The 27,008-nt window shown below is 37.6% G+C and overlaps 1 protein-coding gene across 1 annotated transcript; it reads left to right on the forward strand.

Annotated features, from left to right (window-relative positions):
- Window positions 1-4,341: 4,341 nt before the first annotated feature.
- YIPF7 (Yip1 domain family member 7) lies at window positions 4,342-20,361 on the forward strand. The gene is made up of 6 exons (XM_005490051.3): window positions 4,342-4,443; window positions 5,888-6,004; window positions 7,144-7,313; window positions 9,680-9,825; window positions 14,292-14,473; window positions 18,825-20,361. The coding sequence occupies exons 2-6, from the start codon at window positions 5,889-5,891 to the stop codon at window positions 18,985-18,987; spliced, it is 777 nt and encodes a 258-aa protein (XP_005490108.1). The 5' UTR covers window positions 4,342-4,443; window position 5,888; the 3' UTR covers window positions 18,988-20,361.
- Window positions 20,362-27,008: the final 6,647 nt, after the last annotated feature.

The following is a 27,008-nucleotide window of genomic DNA, read 5'->3' on the forward strand; positions in this document are numbered from 1 at the left end:
GTGGAAGGAAAGGTATCACAGAAGTCATACAAAGCAGTGTTTTGGTAATTGTTGGAAGTCAGCAAATTCAGCCCATGGAGAATTAAGGATGTTATGGTCTTATGCAGTGAGTTTCTTCCCTGTTTAGATTTGAATCTGTAATCTTATGCGTTGCTTTCCTCCTTCACAAACATAAAGGATTTGAATGGTTATATAAGTCAAAACAGGAATTCCCTGTTTAACAATGGCAATGATTGAATACACAAAGATGATCATGAATTCTTCCCATAAATATTTTTCTAGTCTTCTACTTATTCTTGTTTATTGGCTTCTTGAGCTGCATAATGTTTCTATGCATTCAGTAATTCTTGGTTGGTTTAACTCTCATGGACTTCCAGATCCATAGAGATATTTAACATGCATAACCTCCTTTGACATGGATTTCCAGCAGTCTGTCACTCATGAACCTTTTTTTCCTAGTTTTGAATGCCTCTTGAATTTTGTTTGTCTTGCAGAAGAAAGAGGCCCCAGCTTTTCCCTGCCCAGCAGTCCCGGTCGCAGTTTCATAAACCCCAATTAATCATTGCTTCTCCAGCCCAAGGACCTGACCTGGTTGTTGTTAGATGGAGCCTGTTCCTCACACTCCTGTACCTCCCCTGCTCTTCTGTCAGCAGGTCACCATCCTCCCAAATACTTTCTGAGAGAGCACAGCTAGAACTGCATATGATATTCAATTTGTCAGTGAATCACAGATACATGCGGTGAGATAATGGTGTCCTCTGTTTTAGTGTCTTTTCCTAATAACGACTAGCAGGAGAATTGTGTGTTTGATTTGTAATGGGTATTGATAGGTGCAGTTACTCATGCAGGAACCTGTAACTTCTCACTTGTTTGTTCAAGTCTAGCAAACTTGTTAGGCATTACAAAGAAAGCACTAATAGCTTCATATTTCTCTTTTTTAAAATTTGAATCTTATCCACCTTCTGAAGACTGGTTACAGGAAAGAATTTATCTCTTGCAGTAATGATATGTCTGAGACATAAAATTCACTAAGCCGCCACTTTATATAATGTATGTAATTAATGTGGTAAAATAAAATGCTATTTCGTAGTGAATGGTATATTTATTTGCAATTAAATTTTCCTCTCTTCTTTAGGAGAACATTTTAATAATGTCCACTTGCAAAATTATTAATGGTGCCTGTAAATGTAAGTAATTAAGCTTAAGGCTTGCTGAATTAATCCTTAATAAGATCAACTTTTACATTTGATGTAAAAACTATGAAATTATTGACTAATTATTATAATGGATTTGCCATACTCATCAGCTTACTTTGAGTAATAAATGTATGGTTACATTCCTGAGTCTAAAGCCAGAGTTCTGTAGTCTTTTCTATCTTTTCCCATTTAATCTCATTTAATTCTATTATTTTTTTTCAAAAAATGCTCACCTGAAAGTTTAAAAAAGTTGAAGTATCGTTCCATTTCATAAAAAACAAAACCTGAAAATGAAAATGTAAAGGGATGACATTTCACTTTTTGCTGCATCTATTTTCCTTTTTAGGAAAGATGGGGAAAAGTAGGTAAATGAAGACCTAGGAGTTAACCTTTAAGAAAAGTTTTTAATTTCTTCTAGAAATTCTCACATTTTTCATTAATTTTCTTCATCTTTTTTGTATTCCCCAGCTTAAATTCTCATTCTCATCTTTGAGGATTAGACCTCATCTGAACTATCTTCCCCGTAGATTATTAGCATCCTCTGTGCCTGCCATTCAAAGAAAAGTAAAGATATCTTCAAACTCTGTTCTAAAGGCTTTAAATGCAATAATTTATTTTTCCTTTATGTTAATGCATCTGTGACAGCCTTGTCTAGTGTGGTCTGTCAGTGATGGACTGAACATCAGGTACCTGTGGCGTACCTGAGTGTCAGCTAGGTAATCTTTGGAAAGCTTCTGTCCTGTAAGGCATCAATGCAAATCCTCCCCTCTTTCCCAATCACATTTGAGACACATCAGATAGCACCTATTTAATCAGTATAATGGGTGTCACACTAAGCAGGGATGGTTACATATCTATTGAACCAAAATAAAGTAAAAGGCTTTGTATAAATATGGGTCATTGGTGGTTACCTTTCCCAAGTACAAATCTTGTTAGGAAATAAATTACTTTGAAATGAGCTCATTTCTAAAAGCCCATGTTGATTGGATTCATCAATGCAGTTAGTTATTATTTGAGCCCATAATTTGCTAGGATCAATCTCATGGGAACAGTCCTATAATTACTCAAGGCATCTTATTTAGCCTTTTACAGGATAGCATGTTTACTTATTTTTGATCTTTCCATACTTTCCTGTTGTTTTGTTACTCAACAATATAGAAAGTTTTTAACCATTTCTTCTAAAACTTTTAGATGCAGAATTTTAAAATGGTGCTTTTAGCATTTCTAATAAAGACATATGTCTTTTTGTTTATTGATACTTTCATTTTTACACCTGCTAGGAGCATGGCAGTAACAATTCAATTTTGTCTGCTTTTAGTGCACTTGAGCAGTCCTTATTTCAACCAGTCACTTTCCTATCAGCTACTTAAACTTAGCTTTTTTTTAAATCATCTACTTCTAATTTCTAACTAATATTATCTTCTATTTTTATATTTTTTGTCCATTTATATGTGCATATCCACAGGGCTATTAATATAATATATGCATATAATTTATATATAATATGTATCATAAGTTATATAATAATTTTATATAAGGAGAGAAATATATATGGCTCAATTTTAAGTTCCTTTTTTTTTTTCTCTTTTTGATTTACAGGTGCCTTTCTTGTCTAACTGTGGTATATTAAATGGCTATTAAAGTATTATTTGGCCACATTCCAATGCAATTAATTGTAATTTTTTCTATTTAAAATCCTCCTGGGAAGTTTTTTGTCTGATAATTATTCCCACTTTTGTATAGAGGTATATATATTTGTATTTCTAACAGAAAGTAGCAAAAGTAATCAAATCACTTTTATAGTTTAAATAAACAGGCAAAACCCTAGCAAATCAGGATGTTTTTCTATTCCTAAAAAGAAATTTTTGAATTACCTTTCTGAGGGACAGAAGTTAATCCTGTATCATTGCCCCCATGGATTCAGTATAAACAAGATGAAGCCATTTTATCTAAACTGAGATGATCAAACATTATAGAGGTTAGCAGTTTGCTATGAGTTGAATATGAAATTTCACCTAGGTGGATGTAGCAGCATAAACTGTTACTCTAGAAATAGCAGAACATGAGGGAGACGTAACACTAGCTGTGATAACTACTGTAGTTATATTACCCTTAATCTTCAGAATCAAATGTCACATCTTTTCTTCTTTTCACCATTCTTTACTTCTGAACTCTTTCTTGAACATACTTACTGAGCAAAAACTTGGTAAACTTCATTTTAAGTTATTTTAAAATGCACTTACGTTATAACTCTTCTATAACATTGTAAGTCATGTGCTACCAGTTCATCTTTGTTCTGCTAATGAAATGGAATTATTTGGCCTTCAACATCACAGGATTGAATATGCACCTGAGGCATAGATTTATTACCTGATAATACATATAATTTAATGTTGCATTCCTTAAATTTAACAGCCCAAGTGCTTTTTGGGGAAACTACCCAATAAATAAAGAAGTGAAGAAAGCAGCCTTTGCTGTGGTTAGTCAAGTTTGTCAAACAAAAGCAGGTGTAAATTGAAAAGTCATCTTTGAAGCTTGAAATCTATTTAAAAATCCAGCCTGTGCTGGTGTTTCCTAGTAGCCAGGACTATGGAACAGAGGTTCCTTGCACTGATGCTGGCAAGGTGGGTACTGCACTTCAGGAGACAGCTTTGCAAGCAGAGAGAGCCCCTGGAGGAGCAGAGGGGCAGGGGGATGTGCCTGGAGAACGGGGCTCTGCCCCTGGACCAGCACTGGGACTTGGCCCAGCAGGGTGCTCAGCCTCCCTCCCTCCTTCCCTCTGCCACAGTGTTCCCAGGGAGCATCCCACAGCCATCCCAGGTCTCTGGCTGCTGGAAACACACCCTCAAATAAGTGTATTCAGCCCTCTGCTTTAACAGATAGTATTACCCTTTTTAATGTCCAACAGCTCAGCTAATGAGGGCTCCAACAAGATCTTCATAAATACTTACTTAAAAGGGAATCTAGATTATTGAGTTGAAATATATGGATCAATATTTGTTCATTTTGTTCATTTTTCCTCGAAGGTTCCTACCCTTCTCTGCCCATTGTTGTTAGCTCTTGTTAAATGCTGGCCCTGATATTGACAGGTTGTGAGGCTTTTTCCTTCATGTGCATCTGTTCAAATATCAAATTTAGAATCTTATAAATAGCACTAAGCTCATCCCTGTTGAAGCAAGAGGATATTTTAGGTCTTCTTCAACATGTAAATTCAACAGACTGGAGTTTTCACCAAATATCTTAAAACGTAAGTAACCTTAACTCCAAATTTTTTCGAAAATAAATTTATCTTTTCTGAACTCTGTTAACCCTACCTGGTTAAGCAATTATTTCATTCTGTATAGTGACAGCAAAGGACATTAAATACTTACTGGAATTGAACTATTGAGGTAGAGCTACCAACTAAAGTTTCTTAAAACATGCCCTGTGTGAAATCTGCATTGAAAGAATGACTAAATGGTGTGCAATTCCAAATAAAGCCACAGTAAATAGCTTGGTAAAATAATTTCTATTAATTCATATTTAAAATGTAAAAATTATTTTGAAAACCTGCACAATTGATTAGGAGTTAAGAAAATAACCTAAGAGCAATTTCTGCTTTGAACTCTAGGTAAAATAAGGAAATAAGTCCCCAAAGATTAGACGGATAATGGAAAAAAAATCAGAAATTCTAATATGCAGCATTTTAAGGTCCCTGATGAAGCAGTAATCTTTATCACTTTTATCTTACAAAGAGATTTGCAAAGATCTTTCCCATAAGCAGAGTGTGCTTGATAAATATTGAGATAACTCTAAGAATAACTGCGAGGTCCAAAGCATATTTTGCCAATGGCATTTGGAAAGTTGGAAATGAGGACAAAAGTGAAAAAAATGAGAAATGTTACGAGAGATGACTATCTCACATGAAAATCTAAAGTTGGATATGGCTATGGTTTTCAGTCAGGTTATGTAACTTCTCTGTGGGTTTTAAGGGCTTAACTACCTAAGTGCTAGCCAAGTGGGGAAACACATGCAGTGGGAAGGAAATATATACTTTAGCATATCTTTTCACTGAGGAATCATCCAATCATTGATCCAATTCAATCATCCAGTATGCTGTCTTTTACCAGTCATGTTGCTGGCCAGTGAGAATGTGCCTCTGCTACCACTGATGTGCCAGCTGTGTCCTTGAACAGAAATCACAGATTTTCTGAACAAATCTGGGTTTTTTTCCTATTGTTTTATTACAGTCATATATAATATTGCAAAACATTGTAAATAGTAATTGTTTTTGAAATCCTAAGTACTTCCTAAAACCTTAATTTTTAAACATTGACTTAGGGTCACAATTTTTTTATTGAAAGTAGGAAAATGAACTGTTTAAAAAAATATTTTGTAGATATATATCTTCCTTCAAAGTTGCATTATTTTTGGTAACAATATTGAGATAGGAAGTCTGATATACCACTTTTAAATTAATATACTGTAATTTCCAGTAAAAGCAGATTAATTCCTCTTGTTACAGCTAAAGAAATTAAATGGTCTTTTTTTTTGTCACTTGCAAATTACCATGAGCTTCTACAGAAAGATGCTCTTGAGTTTGGGGCTTTACAGTTTGCTATTTTAATTTAAGTTTAGGGCAGCTCAAAACATAGATTTTTGGCTTGTTGTAAAGGCTATTTATGATATTTGCAATCATTTTTTCTAACCAGAATGTCAAGTTTTGAGCAGTTTCACATCGACTTTTACCAGTCTAATTATACCATAGAGGACCAGGAAGAAGGTTGCAACAGCTATGGCTCAGACAAAAACCCCTGTGAAAGCAGAAAGTAAGTGTGGGTGTTGCTTCAGCTTCCCTCTCCAACAGATGGTGGTTCTGGGGCCGGCTTTGGGGCTTACAGGAGCAGGAAAGAAGTTCAAGACATCATCTAAAATTCAGAAAGGCAGAATGTTTATAAGTGAATTTTTTCTTTTTAAAGGATTTGATTTTGTGCTACTTTTATTAGTAGACGTCTTACAGGTTGTTTACCTGACAGGACTAACTGAGCTTCATGTTATTAATGTGAAATTTAGGCTGCATATTGCAGGAAATTCTTTAGGATCCTTCTGAGATTCAAGGAAAAAATTTAAATGTATGGTTCTTTCATTAGCAGTACGGATGGATCTGAGGAGTGTCACCAGGCTGCTGGGGAAAAAAGCCCCAAGTGCCTGGATGTGGGAGTGGTAGTGGGTTTGGGGGCTGCAGAGTCCTGGCAGGCTGGCAGGGAGCAACAGCTCAGCTCTTATTCCCCACAGCAAGGACTGGACCCAGAAAAATTCCAGGTTCCCCACACTGAAAATAGCTGAAAAGTACGTGGAACATGGTGAATAGCTCTAAGACATGTAAGAAACAACTGCTCACTTTGAAAATTTAAAAGGGTTTATTAAACTTTGACAAAAATACAACAAAAGGACTACATAAGGAAAAAGCTGCAGCACTGAGAACTGCTCCTCATGCATACCATGTGGCCAGTTCTTCAAGGTGAATGCTCAGTCTTTATACCTCTGGGGGTTACATCAGCCAGCCCTGGTCCTTCCCAAAGTCTGTCAGTCAGCTCTTCTTTGCCATTTATCAGTGGAGATTGCTTTCGTGTAACTTGATTGGAGGTCAGGTGTTGCCATGCTGCACCCCCTCAGCACCAAGCTTTTCCATTCCCAACTGCCCCATGCAATGGACACATGTGCCCCCCTTCTTTTACCTGTCCTAGACAACCCCGGCTGTCTGATGGTCACAATACAGGGGGGAAAGGGAACTGTGAGGAGAACAGAGGACATCTAAACTACAATAGCAGAACTACACATCACTAAACTTTTCTTAACATTCACACAACAATTATCCCTTTATTGCGAGAGCCAATCATCTCATTATCCATCTGTAACAGACGTTTCTCACTGTAGCTATGAGTTTGTGCTTTGCTCCTTGTCCCAGGCGCCAGGCAGAGGAGCAGCCTGCAGGCGGAGGGTTTGTGCCATCAGACATGCTGCTGTCCCCACAGCAGAGCTACTCGGGCAGCATCCTGCAGCCAGCCTGCAGCCCCGACGCTCCTTCCCAGCTTGGTTATGTTGACGGATTTGATGAGGAACCTCCTTTGCTAGAAGGTAAAACTGTGAAAAGCACATTCACTCTCTTGTGAAAATTTAAGAAGTTTAATAAAGGACAATAGGAGACAAGGACTACAGAGCAAAGGTTATTTGGGCCGGGTGCACCCTGGCACTCAGTCAGGAGCACACTGTTATCTTTGGGGACACACTTTAAATATCTTGTCCCTCACATCAGCCTCTTGCATATTCATAGACTCTTATGCTTAGTAAACTTTTCCTTCAAACTAGTTTGCATGTTCTAAGAATTGTTTAGCATATCTCCTCTTCGGATTTGCCTTTTTAGAGCATGTGTATTCTTTGGTTGTGCTTTTAGTCTTTTTTTATCATTATTTTCAGTTTGGGCTCTGGCTCACACTGTCTTCAGACGGTGAGTGCTGATAGTTGGCATATCTGTAGCAGGTGTTCTCTTCATATGTTCATTGGATGAAACTCACCTAAGCAGATATTTTAACACAAGTATATCAGCTATTTCACTACTATGTCTTAGCTTGATTAACAGCAGAAATAAAACTGTATCATTATAACAAAGTTACTTGAACATTACACATATAAAATCTATTTCAATATTTGTGAAAAGCCAATATTATAATATGTATCTATAACAAAACTAATCCCACAGATGACCTACAGGATTCCTGGGGGTGCCTCTAACTTTTCTCTGCCAGCTAGAAGATGGAACTCACTACAGAAACTGCAGCAGAGCTGGCAAGCCTCGCTCTGTGAGCTTCAGCCAAAGCTCCTGGCGGCCAAACCTGCGTTTTCTCCTTCGAATCCACCCTGGATTCCTGCAGCCTTGTGGCCTAGAGCAGATATACTGTACCACCGCTAGATGACAGCAGAACAATAGTTTTGCATTCATTCACGTTTTCAAAATAGTTTCCATTCTTGCGTTTATCCTCTGTACATATTGGAAAATCTATAACTAATGAAGATGGATAATCATCTTTTTTTGCGTATCTAGTAATAGATTTAGGAGTTTGCAGATGCTAAGTCGCTTGTTTCAGTGGGGAAGGAATTGAGAAAGCTGCGTTCAGTTCCAATTAGTTGATCATTTAACTGGATGAGCAATGCCGTTCTTTATGATGATTGACCATTCTAATGCTAGTGGCTGATTTTGTCGCTAGTAAAATACTTGTGCTGTATTAGGAAAAAAAAAAAAAGGAGCATTTGTCTGCAATTATTTCAGCATAATAAAAAATGAGCATATTCAGCCTGCTAGTTTGCATACTGGAAGGCAGCTGGAGTTTTAGCTACTCAAAAGGGACTACTACTGCCTTAAAGCCAGCAAGATCGTTCTGTTTGATATAGATAACTGCTGGATCTCTACCTCTAAAACCCCCAACCATTTAATTCCCCGTGTGGTTCACCCTGGGAAAAGGATGTTGTAATACAACTGCTTGTGATCTGCAAGGCTTTAGAGATATTCCTATCTGTGTACCACATAAATCTGACCAAAACCACACATTTTAATGCAGAATAGCTTTATATATGCAGTGTTTTGACTGAGCTCAAGATGATGGAGAGGTGGAACAAGGTAAAGACTTGGCTTTCCTAACAGATCTAACTCATTGTCAGTCTCAGCCATTCTGCCAGCAGATCTGGACCTTATTTTCCCCTTACTGAAGAATCTCAGGGAAGATGATTACTCGTGCAAGCTGAAACGTTTCTCCAGAAGTTATAAGATAAAGATTTGCCCCAGGAAAGTTAATGGCAGCATTCCCATCACCTTTAATGGGACAGAATTTTCTTCTGTTTTTTGGGGTCTCACTAATTACTTTTTAAATGCAGATATCTGCCACTCCAAAAAAAACCCCCAAAAACCAAAAAACAACCACATTACAAACCCCTAAGCCTATAAAGCACTGTATAAAGTAGTATAAACTTGCCTTGAAGGAAAAAATGTCATTTTTAAGTGCTTTTGGCAGTTCAGGCTTAAGACACATTTCTTGTCAGATTTTCCAGAATTAAAGTATATATCTCTGTCGTCAGTGTTGCAGAGTATCTTAAATTCTGCAGTTATTGTTAATTAATGGGTTTCTCAACATCTATGTTAGCGTGGCATTAGATATGTGTGTTTTAAATATAGGAAAAACAAATATTAACTCAAAAATGCTGAGGCCATTTTTTGCTTCACTGACTAAAATCAGACTTAATACATTAATATTCCAATTTAGAATGAAAGCTGACTCTCAAATATACTGAGTACATAGCAGGGACATTATGTTCCTAATACAGAATATGTCATCCTACAGTATTATCTTCACTGAAGCATTTGTTTATAATTTTGTGATGTCTAATGGAGTTTTGTAAAAGTGTTGTTTTCTTGTGAGCAATTAACAAAATCCTGAAATTTCTTGTTGCAGAACTTGGGATCAATTTTGAGCATATATGGCAGAAAACATTAACAGTTCTAAACCCCATGAAGCCTGCAGATGGCAGCATTATGAACGAGACAGACCTCACTGGACCTATGGTTTTCTGTTTGGCCCTTGGAGCAACATTGCTGATGGTAGGATGTCGTAGAAATCTTGAGGGATTTCTTTTCTAACAAGCTCATGCCTAGGTGATAATGAGTGTGAAGCTGCAGAAGATGTGGTACCAGCATAAAAAGAGTCATTTGCTGCCAGTTATTCTGGGATTATGTGTTAAAAATTCTTCCTACTTTCAAAGCACCTGCTTAAAATTGAAATGTAATGTAAAGGTGACACAGGTAAAGTGATGTATTACTTCCAGTGGAAAGAGGAGACCACACCATTTTTAGAGTGGGATTTTATATGAACAAAAGGACAGATCTGTGCCATATATAATCTGGAAAGGCTCTGAACAGGTTTTAAAGGAGGGAATAAAGAGGAATAACATGCCAGCCCAGTTTTTCTAACACTCTTGCTACTTCTTTGGAATTATCTTCTTTCAATGTTATTTTAGAGTGCAGAGACAGATAGACTAAAAATAAAAACTTTATACAACTAGAATAATTAGAGAAGAAAGAAATTGAAACAGTCTTTTTCTGCCCACCCCCTTAAATTTGCAGTGCCTTCCTATAAATTTTGCTAGTACCTATTTTATATTCTTATTTTATATTCTTTGTTCTGCTTAACAAAATATAGTAGCCTGTATTTGACCTCCTTCTTCTGTATGAATGTAGCTTTCCTACAGGAGCAAAGTTAACAGGGTTGTGCAGAACTCCAAATTCATCTATATATCCCTGGCAACAGGGGCCCTCCCGTGTTGCTGAAGTACAGCTCTGACTGCCAACAGCAATTCATCAGACAGCAGTAAGGTGGGACCTTTCTGGGAAGGGCTTTACTGCCCTGCAACTGAGGTCAGAGGAAAGGGGCTCTAATTCTCCATTTCCTCTGTGATAAATAGTGCTGAATCAGAAGATTCTTGAAAGTTCTTACTCAATTTGTAATGTCAATGCAGTACCTTGAATGTGCAAACTGCTATATAAATGGCAAGTAGCATTATTATTTATGTTCCCATAAAAATAAAAATTTTTTAAAAGGGTTGAAGGGCAGGAGGAAAGGGAATAAAATGAAAAGAAGGTGGGAAGCTAGAGAAGACAGGCTATTTTCCACCTGGAGAAATAAATGTATGAGGATAGTAAAAAGAGAAAGTTGAATTAATTATAATCAAGAAAATTAAAGGAAAGCTAAAAGAAAGAACAGAAAAAATGTTTCCTGTTGACTTTTCTTCCTGAATAGCCAACAGTTATAATGAATATTAAACCATTATTATTGAAATAAATTACTTTAATTATCATATTTTTGCCGAGATACTATGCATTTTAGGTGTCATTAGAAAGCCAAGTATTTTCAATGCTCCAGTTTTAGGGCAGCAGAATACCTCTGACACAATCCAGTGTTTTTGTTCCATAACTTCCCAGCAGTAAACCTTTGGGTTTATCTTAGAAATTCAGGCTACCATTTTATCTCAGATGTATTTGAATACTAACGTGTCTCTTCAGCTGTGTAAACTATGATATCCTTCTGTACTTAAATAAGTATCTTCTGATAGCACCAGGAACATAATTTGGTTGAGAGCTTGTTTCTAAAAATAATGTGTACATTTTCTTTAGTTTCAGCTTTTTAACTATGGAAAATTATGCAAAGATATTCTTCAAAGGGTATCAGTCCTTTCAGAGAAAAAGAGGAAAGTGCTGCTAGCCCGGCAGCTGGACTTGTTCTTCCTCACCTTAGTGTAAAACAGGGCAGCTCCATTGTAGATAGAGAAACAATGGCAGCCCCAAATTTAGCAGAAGCCCAAGTCTCAGCTGCTTTGCATTTTACACTGTCGTTTGAATGAAATCAGATTTCCCCATCCTCTCCAGCCAACGGTGGTAGCACCCACTCCAGGAAGATGCAAGCAAGAACACAAAGTCTGACTTTCTGCTAACCTTGCTCCTTCCACAGGACAAATTTAGCTCTTTCCATTCATCAAAGCCTGTCAGACTAATCAAGCCTGATTCTGGTTTTGCTTACATCACTGTGAACTGGGAGTATTCCCATGTGTGTGAGTCAATATATTTGCATATGTTAAGTAAGAATAAAATCGGAACCAACATGTTCAGCTGCTTTTTTTTTTTTTTTTTTTTTTTTTTACTTCTCTCATATCCTTGCACCACAAATCCAACATTTCACCAACTGGAGATCTCAGCTGGGTGCTGGTGCTAGTGCTTCCTTCATCTCTGGCTCAGGAATTTTTTTAATCTTAAACTAAGCTAATAAATAAATAGTGCTGTGTAGAACAGTTATATACACTGAAACAGTCTAAAATATATCTTGTAGTTCACTCATCTGTTTTGAGACAGAACTTGGTGTATAGCAAAGGCTGCCCCAAACCATTGTGAGTGTTAAACTTACTGTATATCCTTAATGACTGGAGTTCTAGTTGATAATCATCTGAGCTAGTATTGCTCTCCCACACTATCTCTAGCTATCATTACTTTTATTTGTTCAGGCAATTTTCCCTGATTATTTTATACCACTAGTATGCAAATGCCGGCAAAAGAAGTCTGTACCTAAGTAGGAAGAATTCTTTTGCTGTGATTTCAGGAATAGATCAGTCTTTATGGTGGAAGACAGAAATGGGGAACAGGCCAGGATGCTGGAAGGATATATAGGCAACCTGGCTGGTCCTGACTTAACCTTGAGGACTGGGAGCAGAGGAGAGCTCAGCAGTGAGCCAGGTCAGAGTGCAGACAGGATAATGGTGTGATGTAAAGTCAGGTCTTATTAACTGAGGTTGCATTTCACATTCATGAACTGCTCTCCAACAAGAGCTGGTGAGCTGCCACCAGCCTGCAGCATCAGGACTTCCAAGCTGTGTACTCACCAGGCCTTCTCCATACTGCTGCTTTATGTCTGTCCAACTCAAATACTGCTGGCATCCAGTGATCGATTTCCACAGGCATGGATACAGAAAGAGACGTCAGAAAAGGGTCCTCAAAGTTGATTTCCCCCAGATTTCATTAAAATGTAGGGATAAGTAAAGCCAGAGATCTTCTCAATCCTCCTTAGCCATCATGGAAGATAAACTAGCATCACAAAACATGATACAAGCTTCAGCATGTTTCCACTTAATCTATCTCAACAGAATCCAACCATAAGCCACAGCATTATTAGGAAACAGAGACCTTCTATTAGTTTTGAGTCTTCTGTGGTTTGTCATACGCAATATATCTATATATATGGTATATAGTGTGTGCAACATATAGAGTGTGTGTGTGTGTGTGTGTGTGTGTGTGTGTGTGTGTGTGTGTATGAACAAGAACACTTGTGTTTTATGTATGTACATACATCCTATTATGTGTCAGGAAGGTGATGCATAGTGGCCCTTCATTCAAGAAGTTCACTCATGGTTCTAAGTTAATGGTTAAGTTCCAGGTCTGAACTTTCTCCTTCATAGGTGCATTCTATCATTAGGATTCAAAGTTCCAAGAAAAAAATAGATTTCTGATTTATGAATGTTTATCTTATATACAGATGTGGAAATGACAGTATTGCATAGGCGACTTTCAGCATTTAATTTGTTAGAAGCTTGAAGAGAGACAAAAACATATTTAACAGTCTTTTGTGATGGTTTATTTTGGGGAGTGAACAATGCCCTTATGCCTGGAAGGATCCTTCAAAATGATGGCAGGAGATGAAGGAATTGGTGATTCTGTGGCCACAGTTGCCTGTTTTACTAGCTTTGTGTATAAATTAGAAAACATCAAGCTCCAGGCTGCCAGGCTGGTACCTTTCATAGGCAATAAATTCAAACAAAGGAATAAAACCTACAAGGAAAAAAAATCTGGGATTTTTTTCATTTGTTAGAACAAAAAAAGAACATAAGCTGACAGTTACCGCTGAGTTTTATGTTGAAATGAACATGTTGTGTTGGTCTAAGCACAGAAATGTATCCTTCTCATGGAAGTCAAGGGAAAAACCAGTCACACTTGCCCTGAAAACCACCATATTTTAAGCAAAATTTTCCCAATTTTTTGCAGACCTGTTTATAGCTGAAGGTTTGTAATAAAATGTGAAGCACATCAGGTAACTTGGGTCATCATGTTACTTAGGACACTTTTTCACAGTCTCATATACACTTATTGAAAAGATGTTTCCTGAGCCTAAACTGATTTTTAATGACTAAAATGTGCTTTCCATAATTTCTTCTTAGTTTGTTGCCAGTTAAACTTTCCCAAATCTCTCAACCAATTCCAGTTGTGTTCAGAGCCCCATAAGTAAGTGAGAATCAGCCTTGTAACTCTAAGTTAGCAACAAGCACATTTTGTCAATTGCACCTTTGAATTATTTTTATGCAAAAATCACTCAAAAGTATCATCTGTGGCTCACAACTGAACTGATGCAGGTGAAGCAGAGAGAAAGTGTCAACAAGAAATAAAAAACATAAACCTAAATCTGTCTTCTACTAGCACTTAGTGATCACTGCTCGCTTCTGCCAGCTCATGCTTCCTCTTATTTATTGCAGGCAGGGAAAGTTCATTTTGGCTACGTGTACGGGATAAGTGCCATTGGGTGCCTTGCCATGCATGCCCTGCTGAACCTGATGAGCGTCTCGGGAGTCTCTCACGGCTGTGTTGCAAGTGTGCTGGGCTACTGCCTGCTGCCCATGGTTCTGCTGTCCTCTGCTGCAGTTCTCTTCTCTCTGCAGTAAGTACCAGCCTATGGCAGTGGGAGTCCTGGGAAGGACAGTAAGTCAGGTGGCTGGCATTCTGCAAAACATTTTATAAGTGGTCGTGTAGTAAATTTTGGTTTATAAAACTGTAACACCAGTTTGATTTTGTGTTTAGGTGGAAACAGACAAAACTGGAATGTATTTGAGAGGGCTGTATGCATTAATTTAGATGAGTCTTCAATTCCACTTCATTCCATTTGGACTGGGAGCGCTTTTGATTTTTGCAGCAGCTTCAGGTGTGATTTTTGTTTTGCAGAGCCAAACTGAGGTATCAATTTTAAAAGCAATTGCTGAACTTTGGGCTTATGTAGCTAGTTCTCTTGCCTCTTTTTTGTTCATAGCATCTGGCCTCCCATCTTTATGTTTACTTTCCTACTGACTTCTGCAGGACAGAATGAAATAGCCAAGTTACCCTTAATGATGTGGAGAATTCAGACAAGATATAAGTAGACTTGTGTGATAGTGTTCACAGGGATTCTTGGATGAGGGAAGAGACAGAAGTTGTTGGCTCCATGTTCAGAAGGCCTGATTTATTATTTTATGATATATATATATATTACATTATAACTATACTAAAAAGAGATAGAAGGAAAGGGTTCATCTCAGAAGGCTAGCTAAGAATAGAATGGAATGAGTAACAAAGGTCTGTGGCTTAGACAGAGAGTCCAAGCTAACTGGGCTGTGGTTGGCCATTAATTGTAAACATCCAAGATGGGCCAATCACAGATGGATCTGTTGCATTCCAGAGCAGCCGATAACCATTGTTTACATTTTGTTGCTGAAACCTCTCGGCTTCTCAGCAGGAAAAAAGAAGAAAAGGATTTTCATAAAAGATGTCTGCAACAGACTTGTATATTCTGAAGTATAGTTATGCAAGTGCAAGCCTGAAAAAAGCAGAATACTTTGAAAAACCAAATGTGTAGTGATGTAAGAATCTATGCACATGTGGGGGGTTGTTCAGTCATATTCTCTGAATAGGAAACTTTTTGGCAAGCCTCTCATTTCTCCTCGTTCAGGAAACCCTTTGAGACACAGTGTTTATCTCCCTGTTCACACAGAGCAAAGTACAAGCAAGTTCCAGATCTTGCCTGAAGGCCTTGAGCAGTGCTTTTGTCTATTGTTAACATGTTATTAATGATGGTTTCTCTCCTTAATCTTTTTTGTTCTCTCATATTTTTAACTCTCCATTCTGTAACATATGGAACCTAGCAGCTGATGAATGAGAAAACGCCCGTGTTTGTTTTCTTTGGAAAAGCATTGTTCTTACATATGTGCATATTTATTTATTTATATTTTAAGGAAATTATATGGTGGAAAGAATTTTTGGAAAAAATTCTTGTTGCATGTTTCTGAAAAGCTATGATGGCTTAACCTGACTATATCCCATGAATTAAAGTGTTTCTGAGCTGTCTTTGATAAGATGGATGATGACATTAAAGAAGCTGTTTATTCTCTGTTCTCCTACACTTCCCATATTTTCTTGATTAACCTGTTTAATAATCCAACCTAATAAAATGTGCAGATACATAATCATAAGACAGATGGGGCGAATTCCAAACCAGCTGTTACAACTATGCAGGGTGCTGTTTTCTGTACATGGAGTCCCCAGGCAGACACTACACGTTTTTAAAATGCTGTGAATTTACAGAAAGCCCATCTTTTGAAAATCTATAAATACTAAAATGTGATAGCCTTGAAAAAAATGAACTGGTATTTCTGAAATGAATTGCTAACATTAAGTACCTATTGACAGGGTTCTGCAGTGCTTTCTCATTTGGTATATGAAACTGCTTGAACATATCAAGTACCAAGGTTAATTATTGTAAACATGCTATTAAAATTAAGTGGCAACTTTAAAATCCAACATACATTTAATTTTTTTTTAATTTTAAAAAATATTTTAAATGGTAAAAGAAAGAGCAATACATTTATGGTTTTTAAAAATATTTATAAAAACATTACTTCTATTTCAAAGTTCAAAGAAATAATCTGGATTTTTTTCCACCAAAAGTATACATAAGATAATTCACTCATCTATAGCAAAGATACATACTAATCTAATAATTTTGAATTTTCATGAGTAGCTATTTCCTGTAAATAAATAAAGCAAAATATGGAATGTTTGGGGTACTGAATAGTACCAAGGAGAATACCAGTTCTCTTACTCAAATTTGCATGGAACTAGATTTGTTTGTGTCCATCTATACTGTTTTCATGTGTGAGCCCAAGTTTATTATGTTGTTTTTCTGGGAGAAATATCAATAGACTTTTTTCCTGCAGAAAGCAACAACAGTTCTTTAATATCAAATCCCCAAACAGGGTGGTAAAGCTACTTCCTTAACTAAACAGTGAAGGAAGTTAATGTAAGCATGAAGAAAGCAATTCTTACACCCAGCTGATACAGAGAACCCATTTGGTGACAGCATCTGCAGGATGTGAGAGAAAGAGAAGTGGAAATGGTCCACTCACATGTGTCCCTCCATCTCAGTCTCACACCAGTACAGCCCCAGACCTCTTGGCCATTGTAAGCATGACTTGTGCTTTTTGCCCTTCTCCCATCTAGAGGATTTGACCCTTGTGGACATGCCAGACAGAAAACTCTCTGCCAAACCATTTATTTTAGCAGTAACACATTGTTAGATTGAGGACTGAATTTGTAAGTGCACAGAGGTACCTCTTGATCCTGATGTGATTTTTTTATGCCACCTTTCCATCCTGCTCTCTGCCAGTCCTAGAACAAACCATGAGAGGCCATTGGACTTCAGTGCAAGGCAGAGCAGCCACAACTCTAAATTGTGCCAGGTTGTTACAGCCCCCAAAGAGTCATTATGTTAGCTGAAAATTGTCATTGCACAGTATGTTCCTATTGCATCCCATCCCTCTGCCAGCAAGGGTACCTGCTCAAAGAGCCATCCCTGCCAGGTCTGAATTTCTGGCTCACTGTTTAGGTGAGCAACTTAGCATCTCCTTGGAGGAGAGACCAGCAACTTGCTTTGCAAAGCCCAGTGGAATTTCTCTAAATGCCATTATATTGGTTTAAAAAACACTTAAACTGAGGATATTAAATCACATGGTCTTTAATGTTTTATTTTTAACTTGTTGAAGTTGCAATGAGGTGCTGAGTCACCATGAAATCAGTTTTTTCCTTCCTCCCTCAAAGGCCCAAGAGCTGGCAACACCAAGTACATTATTGGCCTGGTGACTGGATTGCTAGGAAATCAACTATTTTATGTGATGTGAATGCATTAAGTAAACTAAGTCAATTACATAAGGACAGATTTATTCATCATGATTTAGTTGAAATAATTATATTAGTGGAGATAATTTCTGATAAAAGGACCTACCTGAGTATGTATACACAGTCAGTTTTTCCCTTCTGCTTCTGTTATGCTGATGATTTGGGAGAGTGGGGAGCCAGGAGGGCCTTTAAGGAAGTGGCAGAGGTTTATTCTTTCTCCAAGTCCTTGAGACTGACGCAGCTAAAGTGTGCAAAGTAGCTCTCTCATTATGTGCTTCAGCAGTGTATTATGCACATGATCTCATGCATTTTACAGAAGCAGGCTGCAAATAGAGTGCAAATAAAGCATATGTGGAACATTATTTATTGGCAAGATTCTGTTCCCACAGGGTTTAATAGTGAGCCCTCTATAATCTGCAGGAGTATTTCAGTGGGCTTTTAACCGTAGTCCCATAATCATCAGTTCTCCAGGTCTCCCTGCTCCTGGAAGGGGGCACAGTGTAACTTCAAATGGGCTCCGCTGTCACCAAGATGTAGGGTGGAAACTTACAGTCCTTTCAATGTGCAGAGAAGGATGCCGAGATAAGCAAAATGTTTTTCCTTGGTGGTTCTTTTCCCACTCCTTACTTTGTGCTCAGTGTGCTCACTTTTTTAAAAGGCCAGTCAGCTTTTTCCTGGGAGACCTTTCTGCCCATCCAGCTGGTGTGAGTCTTTCAGAGCCTCTCCTGAGTGTCTAAGGCGCCCTTAAAATCTATTCTCTGTGTTATAAACTTGGCTAAATTTAATATTAAACTTAAGCAGCTGCATCTGCTCGAGGCCCAGATTTATTTGTAAATGTACAGTGCTCTTTGCAGTACTTCTGATGAAGCTTTTATCCATCCTGAACATTTTTTTTTTTCTGTTTGTGGTTACAATTTTCATTTGCTCTCATGCTTGACTTTCATTATGTCGGTTAGTTCTTGGTTCTTCCATTGGGTGTTACCCATCAATGACATGAACTTGAGTTTGGTAAGATTTGATGCTACACTTAGTAATATGTGGACTCTGTCATGTTTCTTTTGTGTTGTTTTGTTTTGTTTTTCTCCTAGGGGGACCCCAGGAACTGTGTTAGCCCTGTTTATTATTGGATGGTGCAGTTTGTCAGCCTCCAAAATTTTTACGTCTGCATTGGCTATGGAAGGACAGCAGCTCCTGATTGCATACCCATGTGCTTTACTTTATGGACTTTTTGCACTTCTAACAGTTTTCTGAGATGTATTTTCTGGTAGTCTTCTCACAGTCTGTTTATGGTTGTTGGAGGGACAAGGGTTTATTTATTTATTTTCAGATTGCCTAGAGTTAAGTTCCATTAACAAAATTAGATTCTCTGATTTACTGTTTATTTCTTACTGGCTGATAATGAAATAAAAAATCAAGCTAACAGGTAGATAATCTTAAAATAATGGTGTTTTGACAGTCATACAGCTTAAAGAAAAGAAATTATATTGAGAAGGTAGTAAAAGTGCAAAAACAGACATCAATTATAATTAAAATTAAAAATCATGTTCTGAGTATTTATAGTATAATACATATGCTAGAGAGTAACTAGAATGCAATTATGTAAATATTTAATGGACATAGTAAATCAAGAAAAAATGCATATTTATTTGCTTTAAAAAAAAACAGCTTGCCATCTTATATAATTACTAATTATTGTCCAGAATTTATATGTTTGGGTTTGAGGTTTTTTCTGTGACAAAAGACTGAGTGACCTGGTTTTTTGACATTGAAGAATTGGCCAGGAACAGGCTGATACAACAGAGGGAACCTAGGAATGTTGTCTTGGTTTTTCTTTTTTCTTTTAAAGAGTGCTGGTGTCCAAAACCCCATTGTACTGTTTTTAATGCACAGTAATGTTTTATTTTGAAATTTTCACTAAACCACTGCCTGCTGTAACTGCAGGAAAGCACCAAACAAAGTAAAGGCAACCCTAAAAATGTCTCCTGAAAAACTGTATTTGAACAGGCAAAATAAAAATCTCCATCATTTTATCTGCCCCTCAAAAATTTATTTGCTATTTTTAGTTTTAGGGGAACCAAACATTTATATAATGGCAATAAAGTACAGAATGCACAAGATGATATTTTAAAATATAGTATTAGAAATATCAAGCCATTAAGAGGAATTGGAGATAAGTGCAATCACAACATAAAAAAATCTAAGTGTGAAGTAGAAGAGAAAATGAAGATAGTTGTAGAAAGAGCTAGGAAAAATAAATGGATGAAATAAATGGAAATGTGAGGGAAATAAATGGTAGCAGATTATTTCTTCAGTGTCTTATGGTGCCTTTCTTCTTGATGCATGTTCTTATCATCTTGATTATCCTCAATTGATTGTTTTCAATTCTTTGTTGAATTGTTTAAAAAATATTTTCTTCCTACACAGCGGGCCAGTGGTTCTGGGACAAAGGGTCCTGATGCTGCAAGCACTTAGGCAGAAGCTTAGCATGGCAAAGCTGCTCAAGAATACACAAAATTGTATTACTAATCCTTTTCAGTTCAGAGGTAAATTAGATGATCAGTTTGTCCTCAAGCTAGTGACTCTCCTTCTGAATTGCAAGAGCCTTTGGTAAAAATATTTCTCATTGCTGTCGTGTTTGGGTTTTCTTTTTTTTAAGAACTCTTATGCAAGCCATTCTAGAATTCATTTTACTGAATTCCAGCAGAACTCGTTCAGACTACAGGTCATGAGAAGTAAACAAAAGGTAATGTATACTTAGCTAATTCCTTAAAAAATCACAACTCATTTATGGAAAAAAATGCTGCATTTATCCATTTCTTTACTGCAAGCTATGAAAACGGGAACAGAGAGGCCAAATTGGTGGCATGACCCTGGAGCAAATTGTGGCTATAACCAGGCAGGATCTAGTTGCATATGAGTGGGAATTGTGTGAATTTGGAACATCAGCAATTGTAAACATGATAAATTTGGCCCTGCTGTATCAGGGAGTAAATCTGACAGTAATAAGGCACAGATAAACGTGTCAAGTGACTGCAGGGTATGGATATAAAAATCAGGCACTTTGATTTACAACACATTAATGGCATGCTCATATCTGAATAGGGACAGATTCATATGGCTGCACAAGTTGTAGAGTTCAGAAAAGATGGTTTAGAAACATTTAGATCTGTTTTTGTCCTAGACTTCATATTATCATTCTTAATGTCTAAAACAAGTATAAAAGGGCTCTATTCTGCAGCACTTTATGTTCATTCTCATACTGATCTGCATGATATGAATGGCAGGGGAAGCAGTGAATGGAGCAATCAATTTGTCTTTTGATGCCATGGACAAGTCAAATTATTTATGGGGAAAATTAACACCTTGAAATTTTGCCACAACATTTACAAAGCAAATGGTAGTCTAATTGTAGTTTTATGTTTATTTTCTTAGAATTTGTAACTTCTTCCTTTTCTTCACTGAGACACATCTTCATAATTTTGAATACTAAGATCTTAATTCCAGTCTTCATAATTTTGAATGCTAAAATCTTAATTCCAGTAACTTCCCTTGCTTTTCTGTTTTTCTGTGCCAATTTCCTTTTACCTTTTTCCCAAGGGATTTCCAGTAAGTGGCACATGCTGGTGCTGTGCTCCCAGTTTGGTGTCCTTCAGGAGTCTCTGTGCTAACTGAGAGGGTTTAACTGTCTTACATGTCCTTCTACTTCTTTGAAACAAGATTCCTTATTATTATCCAGCTCTCCTTTCTGAAGGTCAGCACAGCCATGGTGATGCTTTTGACAATGTTATTCTTGTGTGTGCTTCCTAAATATAAAAATATTATGGTCACTAGCACAAACTGTTAGTTCATGAAAAATAAACGTTATTTTGATCTAAGATCAAGTATAAACAAGTATAACACATATATTAAAACAAGTATATTTGGTAATAAGCTCTTGTTCTGACTCTCTGGACAGGCTTTCCCAACACCATCTAGCTGTCTTGTATTTTCTCTTGCTTAGGCTCTCATATTTAACTCACTCATATCTTTCCATGAAAGTTTAAATACAGGGTTGGCAAACTGTTGCTTTCCACTTGCAAAATAGAGGCTTATAAAATAGTAATGGGTCACATACTGATTTTTAATTCAGGCTTCCCACTTCAAACAGTTAAAAAAATTCATGAGACTTACAAATAGGCTTCAGAACATAAAGGGAAAAATAATTTTGGTTTTGGAGAGTGAAGTTTCCTAATCTGTCTTAGGTTTCTTGCTCTTCATAGCATGCACATGAAATGTTCTTAATGTGCATTCACTCACAAAAATGGGCATTTATGAAGGTCCTTTCTTTAAATTCAAAGGGTGGTATAAGTGGGGGACAGACAGTATGGCAGAGGTGTAGGAGAAAAAGTGTTTGCCTGCCTTCCACTGCACTTCTTGTGTGCCAGGCATACTCAAGGTCACCCTTAGATAAAAGCATGCAGCATTCTGCTGTAATGTAAACATTCTGCTGTTCTATTGCAGCTAAATGCAGGGGGGTATGAAAGTGAACATATTCTGAGTGAGAGGAAACCATAGCATGTGGCTGACTATGCAAGGGCAATAAAATGTTTTTATATGACTAGCAGCTGCTGACAAAATGTGAGGTTGCATATGGAGACCTCCTCTCCCTGGCCACTTCTGTAGTAGCAAAGTTCTACTCTTTATCAAAAATCATCTTGTCACATGCCATCTCTAATAGGTTATAGTATGACCTTGAATGGTTTAACTGTTGGTAAGCTAAACTGAGGGCAGAAAGCTGCTGACACATTGAGTTGGGCACACGCTGTGCTTCTTGGTGAAAATGCTCCATTAGCAAAGGGTAATATTTTTCTAGGTTTTTTAGCTTGGAAGCCACCAAGGTTCTTATACACAAAACTGTGACCTCATTTCATGACTGTGTTGTTTATGTCATTTGAGAAAAGACAGCTCTGTGTCTTGACTTAGACCTCTCTTGCCACCACTTTATTTCAGTGCCTTGCTAAACAGCCCTCTTCACACATTGGCATTCTCTGTTCACTGAATGGTCTTAAGTGAATTTTACAGTAAGGCTGAATTACTCATCTTTATTCCTATCAATAATTATTATAAATGAAGCAAGAAATCAAGAGATTGTGTTTGTTTTTAATTTCCTTTTTCTCCCTTATTGTCAAGAGCATATTTATTGGTCAGACCATTGTGGGCTTCTTCATGCCTGTCAGATTAGAATACATGATGTACATAAGAATATATATCCATAGAGATTTGCAAAAATAGAGATATACGCATATATGATAGGGTGCAAGACACTGGAGCTGCAACAAGTTCTGAACAGTAGATTGCCGCTTTTCAGGGCATAATATCAACCATCTGTTGAACCCAGCCTGGGAGATGATGTATATCCTTCCAAAGAAACAGCAATTGCAGCATTTGATATGCCCTGTGGGGAATCACTGCATATAATGACAAAGCTCATGGTGACACAATGCAGTTACTGGTTAATGTATTTCCTGAAAGATAAGAAAAGATTACTGGATCAGCATGTAATGGGTTACTGTATAATGATGGCTACAAAAATCAACTGCATAATTAAAGTTGACTTGCCTAAATAATTGTAATAAGAAATTGATCTCTACCTGTGTTGGTATCACTCATGGATACCTTTTCTTCCAAAGTGTACTCTCTGTCAAAATTTCACTGATTCATGTTCAGTTATCCTCTTGCCTGTTTATTCTAAGCAAACTGCAAGAGTGCTATGAGCAATACCAATACTGCAGCTGTAGGCCATGACTTGTCTTCTTAAAGAATCTCATCTTCTCAGTAATCCTGATGGTGCATTCTTAGAGGAGGTCAAAGCAAACACAGGGGCTGTGTTTTAGTTGTTTGCCAAGTGCTTTTGAAAGAATAACATCTGCGACAATGACAATACGTTTGCTGTGGTTACTGAGCACATTTATTAGACTTATGGTTGCATCATTAGCTTAAACTGCCCAGTGACCTTGGTGCTGCATCACTGAACTAGATGGACGATGCAATTCACAGTGATCTGCATACAGTTGCATAATAAAAACCTCGGCCAACATGTACCCTCTGCTCTGGCAGCATTTTAGTTACAATTGCAAAAAAAAGAATCATTACTCTTCTTTTGTCATGACATTAAGTGGAGTGATAATGAGTGAGAGGAGGTCACAAATCACCAAACACTCATAGTTGTAAGCATACCAGACCGTATGGGAAGCCATCACTTTGCAGGGAACTAGGGGTGGGTTTTTAAAAGCACACAGTTTGGTCAGTCCCAACAAAAGTCACTGAGATCTGAGATCTGAGCTCAGGTGTCTACTTTGATGGTTTTCCTGATGGCTCTTGTCAAGCCCTGCTGAGCAAAGTGCAAAAAGCCACCAGGCTACCACAGGCAGGGTCTCAGAAGGCTGGCGACCCACATAAAATTCTGGGTAGACAGAGCTGTAGCAACCAAGCTTATGAAGCTCTCTCAATGTGTGGCTGCATAACGTAAACCCTGGCTACAACCTTATTCCTTTGGTTATTTTCTAGTTTTTTTAATCCTTATCTCTGGACATTGAGGGACCATAGTTTGTCTAGCTCAAGCATTGGCAGCTTCTCATCTTAGCTCTAAACTTATGATATGGAGTTTTACTGGGCTGTGGCTTTGCTCTTCAGCTTAGTAAATTGCTGGTTGTTCTTCAATATTGACCCTTTGCACCTCTTCTCATTCCATTTCTTAGCCAAAATGCTTCTTTCTGATATTTTATTTCCTGGTTTCTGGTTACAAGTTCATGGTTTTAGTCATAATCTTAGCATTTAACAGTCTGCACCCCTGCATTTCTTTGATATTCCATCTACTTTCTAGAAAACACATGCAGAGAAAGAAAGAGTGCTAGTGAATAATTTGAAAATATTTTGGAAGTAAAATCCTATCAGCACTTGGCCACTGTTAGTCCTTATTGTCTACACCTGACTGTGGAATTAACTGTGTAGTTGGGATCTGTCATCTAATCAGTAGTGTTGAGAGAGGAACCTCTAATATGCTTTTTGAGTAAACGCAGTAAGTTTAATGCAAATACCTTGTAGACACCTGAAATATGATCAGGGGCTTAGAGGTGATATACAACTGCATATCTTGATGAAAAGACTCCAGAAACAAATACCCTAACTTTTAAAGAGGCATAGAGTGAGCACTAGATTTTATCTCTCCATGTAGAACAATAAGATAGACATGCATTACTGTTCCATCACTCTTCTGAACTGCAGACTGAGTGGAGGAAGAGCACTGTTGATGCACTGCAGAATGTGAAACTGTTTAGGCAGTTATTCCTTGTGAAAAGTAGTAATGACACTTGGCTCTCCAGAAGAGGTAGGCGTGATAATGTGATCTGCTTTAAAGTGCACTTGTGCATTTTGCTTGGTGAGTCAATTTGCTGGAGGAAGATGATACTAAGTGACACTAATAACCACAAAAAGGATGAGTGCAGCATAAATTTGCTTATATTTCAGACATTGTGCACATGGTGCATAGAGATCTGCAGAGTGTTGCAGAGTAGCAGCGCTGTGATGTAGCTCACCTGCATAATGAGTACTGCTGAATAACTGTTGGCACTGCGTAGGAAACTCTTTGACTGAGATATGAGCATACCTAATGCTTCCTGCCTTATAAAAAGGACCACTTCTCAAAAGAGAAGATCACCCTGGAGACGTGAATTTCTGAGGGCAGACACTGAGGTGATATGTTTAATGGAGCACTTTGCAGTTAGCTTCACTACCATCCCTGCCTATATACTTAAATTCTCTCTTTCCAGCACACCAGTCTGATTTATTGCATGGGTCCTTCTGCAAAGGAGGAAGCTCAGATCAGTTGCTAAGGTCAGTTGCTAAGAATACCCTAAAGTGCAGAAAGAAGCTCCACAGAAATATTCACCAGACCCACAACCTTTGTTTGGTGAATAATGTAGACATGCTTTTGCTAAGATAAATCACACCTCTCTCTGTGCTGCTCATGGCCAGAAGATGTATGTATGGTTGTTCAGTTCCTAGGCTATGGCTAGGGCTTCTTGAACAGCTATGGTCCTTACATGATCACAATTTTTACAGGTCTTCATCTGGTTACACCAGAAGAAACATTATGTGTGTCCCTTTTTCAAGCAGAATGAAAGACATTTTCCTATTTCAGACTAATTAAAATTGAACTTTCTAGCTGTTATAGCAGCTGAATAATCATCGCTTCATGAAAAAAATCAGTGCAGGAAAGAGCACCAAGAGGACATTTAGTCCATCCTGTCTCTCAAAGAAGGGTTGACATGGTTTCTGACACCATGACAGTCACATGGTGACTTTCCTTAAAAACTTTAACCTCTCCCTCAGTACACCTTTCAAATCACTATACTGAAGACCTGCACCATCTTTCAGTGGTAGGTGGCATATACAGGACAGTGTGTGGTGTTTTTTCTCTGTGTGTGTGTATATATTCATATATGTGAATATACTGGCAGGGGTATTGAAGGCAGGTGAGCTGTGGTTATCTGGTTTTGAGTCATTAAGTTACAACAGAGACCATGAAGCAAATCAAACCACTAGAGGATTCCCACAGAGTCTAGTTCCAGTTTTCATATCCTTATTCCAGATTGCTGGAATCTCAAAGCCATACCACTCTATACACGTCTGTTTTGTCATGTTTTTTGCTTAAAAGTATACTCCTGACTTTTACCAGAAAAAGGATACAGAGGTAGATGGGGCTTTGGTCTGGCCAATCATAATTCTTATCCTTAGAATAATTATCCTCATGACTATTATGCAGTGCCTATTATGGCTAATCAAGAATGATACCTAGGCAAGGTACAAGCAGAGAATAGTGCCTCTTTCCCAGAGCAGCTTATGCTGGTGAAATATGACTACTGTGGCAGCACACAATTGCATTAAAAATATCATTGCATTAAAACACTGCAAAGCCTTCCCTCAGTATAACCTGACAACTGCACCTCAGAAGGCACTTTGCTCTGTAATCACTGCAGTATGGTACTAATTGGCTTGTTGGGCTTTGTGTGCTTTACTGCACAGTTTGCATTCTTTGTGTACTTGGGCACTTGAATGCATTCTAGCTGTGCCAGTGGTATTTGCATTCTGATTGCTTAACAAAACAATGCTGCACATTTAAGGAAAATCACAGTGCAAATACAATGCATGGCAACAGTAATAATATCCTTTGTGCCTACAAATCCCTATGTACACAATGTCATGTGTTCAGATTTGAGTGAACTGGGCAATGT

Source organism: Zonotrichia albicollis, chromosome 5 (assembly GCF_047830755.1).
Source record: "Zonotrichia albicollis isolate bZonAlb1 chromosome 5, bZonAlb1.hap1, whole genome shotgun sequence".
NCBI lineage: Eukaryota > Metazoa > Chordata > Aves > Passeriformes > Passerellidae > Zonotrichia > Zonotrichia albicollis.